Source organism: Neltuma alba, unplaced genomic scaffold, assembly GCF_004799145.2.
Source record: "Neltuma alba isolate B1F8T4 unplaced genomic scaffold, ASM479914v2 tig00002853_pilon, whole genome shotgun sequence".
Taxonomy (NCBI): domain Eukaryota; kingdom Viridiplantae; phylum Streptophyta; class Magnoliopsida; order Fabales; family Fabaceae; genus Neltuma; species Neltuma alba.
This window is the reverse complement of record NW_021633044.1, coordinates 7,008-16,181: the sequence shown is the minus strand read 5'-3', so window position 1 is coordinate 16,181 and position 9,174 is coordinate 7,008. Positions and strand designations below refer to the sequence as shown.

General features: G+C 35.7%; 2 protein-coding genes across 2 annotated transcripts; both read right to left on the bottom strand.

Annotated features, from left to right (window-relative positions):
• Positions 1 to 295: 295 nt before the first annotated feature.
• On the bottom strand, positions 296 to 1,844 carry LOC114739487 (transcription factor HHO3-like). Its single transcript, XM_028927546.1, has 5 exons — positions 1,727 to 1,844; positions 1,298 to 1,587; positions 915 to 1,188; positions 720 to 796; positions 296 to 619 (listed from the first exon to the last, which is right to left on the bottom strand). The coding sequence occupies exons 1-5, from the start codon at positions 1,842 to 1,844 to the stop codon at positions 296 to 298; spliced, it is 1,083 nt and encodes a 360-aa protein (XP_028783379.1).
• Positions 1,845 to 6,272: 4,428 nt separating this feature from the next.
• Positions 6,273 to 7,475, bottom strand: LOC114739488 (allene oxide cyclase, chloroplastic). Its single transcript, XM_028927548.1, has 2 exons — positions 7,163 to 7,475; positions 6,273 to 6,994 (listed from the first exon to the last, which is right to left on the bottom strand). The coding sequence occupies exons 1-2, from the start codon at positions 7,392 to 7,394 to the stop codon at positions 6,471 to 6,473; spliced, it is 756 nt and encodes a 251-aa protein (XP_028783381.1). The 5' UTR covers positions 7,395 to 7,475; the 3' UTR covers positions 6,273 to 6,470.
• Positions 7,476 to 9,174: the final 1,699 nt, after the last annotated feature.

Here is a 9,174-nt window from a genome sequence, read left to right as displayed (position 1 = left end):
GTTGTATCTCCTTATTAGTGTTGAACAGTTTTTTTAAAAAAAATCCAAAAATAAAATCGATAGATACTCAAACCAACTACAAGCACAAGTGTTTGTTTAATATGAGAGACCAAAAACACATCCATCTCATAATATGCTAGAACAGTGAGCTATATCTCTATAATTTGAACACGGAACCACAAGGAAGTAGGAAGAAGAAATAACAGAAGGGAGTATCCCAGACCACTTTGAGCTGCAATTTGGTTACCAAAAATTATTTTTTTTTTTTTTTTTTTTGTTTTTTGGAATAGCATCGTCAAATGTGTGTGGAGGAAGACGAAGTTGGTGAATTTGAATGATCCGCCACTTCGCTGCCTTCTGAATTTGAACGTACGCGTCCACAACAGTTATTTCCCAAATCCAGTTGCCTCCCATCACCCTTCATCGGAACCGGCGCATAAATTCCAGGCAGCGGCGCCCCCAGCGTCGGCATTTTCTCTGACGCCTTCAAAGTAGCCACCGCCGCTGCATGTTCCGGCGGTTGCACTATAAAGTTCCCCACCAGTACAAATGGAGCCGCTTGCGAATCGCCATTGTTCTGAATCAATGGGCTTGACCTCCTCGTGTGCAATCGAAATTTCTGTCCATATATAAACCCAGAAACGTAACGTTTCAGATTTGAATCAACACAAAAAGATTGACATGAATCCTAAAATGATTGCTCTAAATTCTTCTTATACCTGTAAATGACTCTTCACTTCATCATTTGTTAGGCCATCAACCTTCATAAGTTCCCTTATCTGCTTCGGTGTTGCAGCTGCAGAACCAAATATAATTATATTCACAAGGTGAAAAGGAATTCATATTCTAATCTAATGTAAATAAACTGATTGATGATTGATAAAGAAACATTTTCGGCGAGTTAAGAGACTCACAATCCGCTCCACCAAGTTGCTGAAGGACGTTCACGAAGCGCCTGTGCAGCTCCTGAGACCAGCACCGCCGTTGCTTCCTTTTATTATGTGCTTCTTTATCTTCTTTCTTTTTGCTTCCGGCGACTGGAGGGGCCGGCGCCGGCGCCGGCGCCGACGACAAGCATGCTTTGGCCGTTAACGAAGTAGTATTTCCAACACTTGGTTCTCTGTGGAATGGCTCGAAAGCACCTCCATCTTTCTTTACTTCCAACACCGACGTTTTCCGAGGAATATCCTGAGATTTTGGTCACCAAGTTATGATTAATTGATCACTGTTCTGTTATTTTATGAACAGATCGGGCGTGTGGGAAGATTCAGGGAATGATTTAAACTTTCTCTAATACCTCTTTAACTGGGGATTGTGGATTCCAGAGTTGTACGGATCTAAGCCAATCCGATTTGCTCTTATCAGCGTTCTTATTATCCTTTGCAATCTTGCGTTCAAGCGGGTTTTGCTCATCTTCATCGTCTTCCCCACAATCCGAGGATGTCCTTTTCTTTATAGGTATGAACTCCTCCAAAACAAGTCCTTCCGATGATGTCTGTCTTGAACACTCCGATTGGCCATTCAAATTATTCAAATTCGTCCCCGACGACGTTCTTCCACTTAACTGGAGCCTACAGGCTTCAATGGCTAGTCCACACGCCCAACAAAAAACCGGGGAGACATATCAGAAAACGAATAAAATCACACAGAAAAGGAAGAAACTCCATGGCTATGGAGTAAAATCGAGGCCCTGAAATCAAAAGGGAGGATCAGAAAGGAAGGTTACCTTGGGTAACGAGCTCCAAGGAAAGAGGAAGCTCCTTGGAGAAGACATGGATTTTACGGCGTTCAGATTCTAATGCTTGAATGTAATCGGAGAACCCCATCATCAAGTGGGGCCACATTTTTCAGAGTGAAGAAGTGCTGGGTCTGGATGTGGGAGAGGGAGAAAGAGAAGGAATACGTAAATAGAGAGAGAGGAGAGGGCGTTTACAGGCATGGAGGGATCCGACCCAAGCTAAAACAAAGGGGTGGGGTATCTCGAAGGAGAACAAGGCCCGTTCGGTTTGCTGGAAGCATTGTAGGGAAAGTGGAATTGAAAAAATGTTACTAATTCCCGTGCTTAATATAAAAATTAATTTGACATTCAAGTTAATCTTAAATATAAAATTTTAATTCATTTTATATCTTATATTTATTTATTTTTTAAAAATAATTCTTTTAGTAGTTGTATATATTAAAAGTTCTATCAAATAGTAATTCTAACTAGTAGGGGTGCTCATAGGTAGGGCAAGACTCCTGCCCGATATCCAGCCCAAAATATGAGCTGTTGTATTTTGCACTTTGTTGCCTGGCCTGCACAGTAAAAATCCTAATTACTTTGGGCAAGATAAGAGCAGGTTAGGCATGGCAGACTTTTTTGCCCAAGTAATAACACTTTGCTCATAGTATGTATTAAATGTATTTCATAATTTTATATCTTAAAATATTTCAAAATAAACCTACATTTTGAGTCTTAAAATTTAAAATATGATATAAGCTAAAATTGGTACAATGAAAATGTTTATAGCCTATACGTTGAGGTTGTCCGTATGTTTAATCTGCTTATATTGGCCAAATAAACTATGATATATAAAAGCGGAGACAAATAAATGAACAAAAAATTAATACCATGGGAGAGTGCAAGCAACAAAAGGAGATAATTTTTCTGGTCAAAATTAAAAAGGATAGTGGTTGAAAAATAATATCACACTATATATTATTATAATATATATAATTATATATCCTTTCGGGCACGGTAATATATCTTGCCTTATGCCTGACCCTACCCATGATAAATCCGCTCGAAAATGCCTACTTTTGTTCGGGCCTCTTTTTATAAGGCCGGGCTGAGCATTTTTTTTGTGGGTTTAGGAGGGCATAACAGGTACTTGAACTTCATAAACACCCATACTAACTAATACATATTATTAACAAAAGTATTATAAGAAAATAATACATATTTATTATAAATAATTGACTTAACAAATTTTCTGAATCTATTCAAATTAATTAACTAATTTTTATATTAAAAAATAGAGGTAGCAAAAACTTATGCTTGAAATGTTGGAAAAATTCAATAGAATAGATTATTTTTGGTTGATAATACCTCTCATATTGAATTTAGTTTTTCAGTCCATTTTATTGTTCTATTTATCATTATTTCTCAGTTAATTTATGGCTTAAATCAAATTTTTTATATTCATTATATCAAGTTTTCTGATTGCACACCATCATATATTCTATATATTTATAATTAATTAAGTACTATTAAATATTAATATTTCAGAAACAAAACGTATGGCCAACTCGATATAATTGTTGTCCTTAATTTACTTAATTTATAAAATGATATATAAGCTAATATTAAGTAGGGGTATTTTAGGGGAACCATGTCCTGTTCCTTATAATATAATTAACTTATTTATATGACTTATTAAAATGGAAATTTTAAGAATCAAAGGACCAAAATGACCTCACTCCCACTGCGATCGACATAACAACAATTATCCATCTCACTAGGTTAGCGGATTGAAATCATGATAAAGAAACCCATCATCACTAGATGGAATTAGATCTTCTTCTTTTTTCTTTTTGGGAAAAAAAAAAAAAGAGGTAGAAGCAAACCAGATTTCGAACTTCAAGTGACGAACAGACATTTAATGACCCAACCTCGTTGTGGAAGATGAATCGTCTTTGGTTTTCTTGATAGCGTGGGAGGCAGTGACGGAAACAAAGTGTCCTTTTGGTTTGTTTGGGTGTTTATAAATATATTTCATATAAATTGAGATAAAAAAAATTTATATATATATTTACATCGTATTTTATAAATTATGATTAAAAATTACTATAGATTACTGTGGGCAGGGTTGGCATGTGAAAAATTCAAAGATAAAAGGTGTTTCTATTATCAGAAATCATTTCTCAAAAAAAATAATGAAAAATCAATTTTCAGTTTCACTGTCTGAGGCAAATTCAGAAATTCCAGCGAGTCAGACAGGACCTGTAAGGGATGGGCGCAGAATCAAAATGAATTAAAAAATAAATAAAAGGAGTAATAATAAGTGATGAAAGAAGAGCGACAGAGACAGAGAGGGCGGCGGATGGGATCGGAGGCAAAATAATCGAGGCCGTGGCGTCGCGTACAAAACGAATCTTCTTCTTCTTGTTTTTTTTTTGGTGGCATTTTCAAGAGGATTTGTTTACGACAGAAAGCAAGCCTCCAGCTTATAAAATTTACTTTAGAACACTTAATCCTGCAAAAATAATAATTAATCCTGTTTAAATTTAATATTTACTTTAATTTATTTATTCATATATAGTATAAAAATTATGATAAACGAGTGATATCATTTATGAATTATAATTACTATAATAGCCTCTCTAGATGGAGAAATAAAATGATGTATAAAAATCTGATTTTGTTTTGTCCTTTAATCCGGAATTTAAGAAAAAATAATTGAAGCACAGAAAAATTAGTTTAAGCAAACCTGAATATTTTTTTAAACCAAATTAGAGCCTAGAATCATAATTGGGATTTTTTTTTTAAACACTTCAGCAAGCCATGGCTCAGAATTTGCGTAACGGAGCTTTTTTGCTTTCCTTTTCTTTTTTGGGTTAATAGGGTAAAGGAGTTATATAAAGGAAGTCTCTTTTTATTTTTTATTTTTTTATTTTTGCTTTTGTTCATGAAAGAGGGGGGGAAAAATAAGAATAAGAAGATTAGAAAAATTCCTTGTTTTATAAAATGGAAACAATCCATAAGTACTGGCCCAAAACTAGGAACACATAGAGACATATAAGGGCTAGCAGAAAGGCCTAAACACCTGGCCCACATTCCTTTAAGGGTTATTTTGGGCTCTCTTAAGACGAAAAGCCCAGAACCCCTTAATGAAGCCCATAATAGCCCACAGTGAGGTTAATGGATCCTGACCGAAAATCCAAAAAGAGGGAATTAAGCCTGACACAAGTCCGCTCTCATACCCACTGTTTTTTTTAAAAATAAAGGTACTGATTCTATCTAAAAGAATAAAATATGTACAGAATATAGATGTGATAAAAGTATTCATTTATGTCTTAAATATAAGATCTGCTTTGTATTACACTACAAGAAAATTAACGTAAATCAACATACAAGAAAATTTTACTATGTTGTTGGTGAGTTTAACAGAAAACCTGAGTTGCAATTTCTCATTACAAGGTAAAGAAGGTCAGAGATTAAAAGGACCAAAACACAATAAATTTTTCACTTCTTTGTGAGAGTTAGATAATTAATTTATAGAGACTAAAAAAATTTGTTAGAATAACTACTTATAAAAAAATATGTGTTAGTTTCTTTAAAGTATTACTTCTAACTGCTTTTTTTTTTTTTTTACATTTTAGTGCTTCTTTATTTTTCTAACTGCTTCTTATCAAGTTTATACGTTTTATAGTTTTCTGGCTATTTAATAATTTAAGAGAATTCTGTCCAAAAATAATAATAATAATTTAAGAAATTAATTTTATTTATGCATAATCCCCAATAAAAAATTATCGCTCGAATAAAGGAAGTACAATGAAATTATAGCTAAAAATATAACAAAATTAGAAGAATTACTATAAGATTCAGAGAAATAAATGTAATTACTAAAAAAATCTCATAACAAACTGAGCAGTATGCAATCACAATCATTTATACTTGTTGTGATTACATTTTTTCCTCTTTAAATCTCATAATGATTCTCATAAAAATTCATTTAAATCCACGAAGTCCATAAATCGATTCCGATTTGATTAATTTTAATAAATTATCTACTATTTGGCACACCGATGCTGTCTTCCCATGTGATGCGGACAATAAGTTGCCTAATGCGTCAAATTAAAAAAAATTATTAAAAAAAAAAGGGTTCAGGGATTTCATTCAGAATCAACCCAAAGAAAACAGAGATCACGTTGATTCTCAAATCTCAAGAGACACCAATAATATCTTCAATTGGTTGTATGATTAGTTGGAGGTATTACACACACACACACACACACAATGCATAGCTGGAGTGGGGGGATCAGAATAGCTTGCGAGAGAATATTTGTTTGTATGTTTAGAAACTGATTGAGAATAGGCTTTTGAGATAAAACTATTCCCACATTATTTTGATCAAAATCACATTTTGACTGAAACTAATAGAGTTTCAAACACATCGTCAAAGGCACATATTGCAACTAGTTCATTTTGCATTCAACCATAAAATCTTTCTATTTTGATTAGAAAAAAATTTAGCTGAGTTAAATTCTTAAGTTTCACCAAAACCAAGACATACCTCCAAGCTCAAATGGCACATACAAAAATAAACAATACAATTGCATCATGAGACGGAGATTAAAAAGTACATTATGATATTAGAATGATTGACAATCAAACATCATTGTATCTCAGGATCAAGGCTTAAAGGAAATAATAAGGACAATGACAATAATCCATTGAGGAAACAGAAATAGTTGAAAGTAACATAAGATCAGGTGGTAAAGTTAGGAATAGCAGCCTGAGGTTGAGCGGCTTTAGCGGCAGGAGAAGGCTCAACACTGGGCGAAGGAGTCACAGCCTTCACTGTGAGTTCATCAGGCAAATCTGCAATACCCTTCAAAGAGAAAGTGTAGAAAAGCTTAAAAGGGAACACAATCTGATGAAGTTTCACGTGTCCCTGTACTCCTTCAAATAGACCAGACCCTCCTGTGATTGCCAGAACTGTGTCTTGGTATGTCAGATAAGCTCCTTGAACTGAGATATGGCCATAGTCCCCAAAATAGAAGCTGTAAATAGCCTCATATCTGTCTCCTTTCTTCTCAGGAACGTGTTGTATGAGCACACATAGACCTGATGTTATGCCTATCCTCTTCTGCAAGTCCCCAGAGTAGAGCTTGTTGCTGAATGGAACTAAGTCCCCCAGTGAGTTCTCTTGCTTCCCACTTAGCCTCAGGTATGCTGGGCTGCCTCTGTCACGTTCGTTGATCTCATACACACTCAGTTCTTGAACTTTGCCTGCACCGTATGAATTATGCAGCTCATCAGTGAGTCAGGAAGGAATAGAAGAAACTTTTTTCGTGTAGATTTGATCCTCTAAGAAAGCGCGGATATAGGAAAAGGATCAAACAATTGGAAATTAAAGAGAAAATAGGAAGGGGAAAAAGGGGGTGAGAGAATACTTACTTGGCTTTGGAGGATCTTGTTGCGGCTGATTGGGCTTGTTAAAGAAGAAAGCTGAGATTCTGGAGTTGTGGGAAACTTTGAAGGATGGAGAAACTTGATGGGTTGTTGAAAATTTCAAGCTTTGGTTGGGAAAAGACTGAAAAAGATTACAACCCAATTGCTTTTGGGAGTGAGAAGAAGGTGTCGGACTTCTGAGGGAAGAGGCCATTTTCAGAGAACCAGTGGAAGCCATAGACGATGGTGATGGAGGAGGAAGTAGCTGAGAGCAGAATGGTGGATCCAAGAGAGACTTTCATATTTATAAATGGGAAACCATTAGAAAAATCGGTATTTATCCCACGTTGGTCTTCGGTTACGTATAAAATAAACGGTACATGGTATAAAAAGGTTGGCTTCGGACAAGAGCCAATCGTACAAAGACACCCGCGTGGAAGCTTCATGTTTGGATCCGGATCCTCTCAGAAGCAATTTTCTCAGCGTCCCTCAGCGTCTTAAAATCCAGTCCATTTAAATCATCTAAAAGTTCATATTGTGCCAAGTCATCAAGCTTTAAAATTGAATGTCTTCTCAGTATGTTTGGTCCCACAAATACGAGCAGTGCGTCTTCAGCCTTGGACTTCTCTTTCTCTTCCCGTCTTCGGACCCCCACACGCCCGTTGGTAAATAGCCATCTTGTTCATCGCACACCTTCCATGGCTGTTCTTTCTCAACCTCACATCTATTTCTCACTACTTATCCTCCTCCGCTTTAATTCCCTGCAACACAGGGCATTCGCCAATCCTCTCTTTAGCGACATTTCGAGAGCCACCGCAAGTAAAGCCTCGTTCTGAATTGGAGGGCTGTGGGTCAAGTCTTTGTCGCTAACTCACTGAACAGCATAGAAACTTGAGGGATCACCAATATGTAGAAACACTGCATGTGTATGGTTCTCTTTCACTAGGCGAATCTGATCCTCAACAAAAGTCCTGTTTTTTTTTTTTCCATCACCGAAAAAAAAAAGTTCTGTTTTTAATACAAGAACCCAAAAGCAAGTAATGAGGAGAGAGAAGCCGAAAGTTAGGGGGTCAGAAGAGGGGAGAGAAACCGAGAAACTGACGGTTGAAGAATGAAGACGCATTGCTGGAGTTCGTGGGACCGGACAGCTTGATGACTTGTCGCAATGTAAGCTTTTCGATCATTTAAACGGACTGGATTTTAGGATTTTGAGGGACGCTGAGAAAATTGCTTCTGAGAGGATCTGGTTCCTTCATGTTTTCTGCTTTGAATTTTCCATCTCAGTAGGTCATTTTCACCCTAAATATATAGGGACGTGGCAGCATTTAATCGACAATTACAGATAAAACTATCATTAAAAAGTCGATTTGGCAGAGGAATCTTGGTTCTAGTGGCTGCTAATCTGTATCAATAATATATACGTATGTATATAGACTTCACGAGAATTTACTGGCTAGAAGCCATTAGTTGCCAAGTCGAAATTTTTTTACTTTATAATAAGACAGATTCTACAAGTTGAGACATTTTATTCCTAACCGTCAACAACTTCATAACACATGCAACTTTAAATATAATTTTATCTTATTTCCAAGTAATCCCTACTTTATTTATTTATTTTGACCTGACCTGCTTTCTTTAATTTGAATAGTCTCAATCTGAGATAAAAGAATGGGCTGTTTCAAGTAAATGTTAATTGTCCAGTCAATATAGACAGTCCAATTATTTTAAAAATTAAAAGTAAATAATAATTCATAACAAATTTAGATCAAATAATCAAGCGATTGACCTTAGCAGCTGATATTCCAAGTAAGAAAATTAGCAATTTAGACCTTTTCTTAGGAAAGTGATGATGAATAACTTGAGTCATAATTGAACCAGCAACAATTTCAACGACAGATTTAGGGTGTGTTTAGGTGACACCCCAAACCATAGTTTTGGAAATAAATCACCCAAACACCCACCCAAAAACCAAAACCATAGTTTTGGAAAAAGCAAAAAAATTTTGCTTTTGGAGAAAA

Bases quoted from the DNA above. Each gene is read 5' to 3' on its own strand.
- LOC114739487 (XM_028927546.1), bottom strand. From the start codon at position 1,844: ATGTGGCCCCACTTGATGATGGGGTTCTCCGATTACATTCAAGCATTA. The intron at 1,588-1,726 runs GTAACCTTCCTT...CGTGTGGACTAG, and splicing joins CTTGGAGCTCGTTACCCAAG to CCATTGAAGCCTGTAGGCTC. The intron at 797-914 runs GTGAGTCTCTTA...TTGGTTCTGCAG, and splicing joins GCAACTTGGTGGAGCGGATT to CTGCAACACCGAAGCAGATA.
- LOC114739488 (XM_028927548.1), bottom strand. From the start codon at position 7,394: ATGGCTTCCACTGGTTCTCTGAAAATGGCCTCTTCCCTCAGAAGTCCG. The intron at 6,995-7,162 runs GTAAGTATTCTC...CATACGGTGCAG, and splicing joins ACAAGATCCTCCAAAGCCAA to GCAAAGTTCAAGAACTGAGT.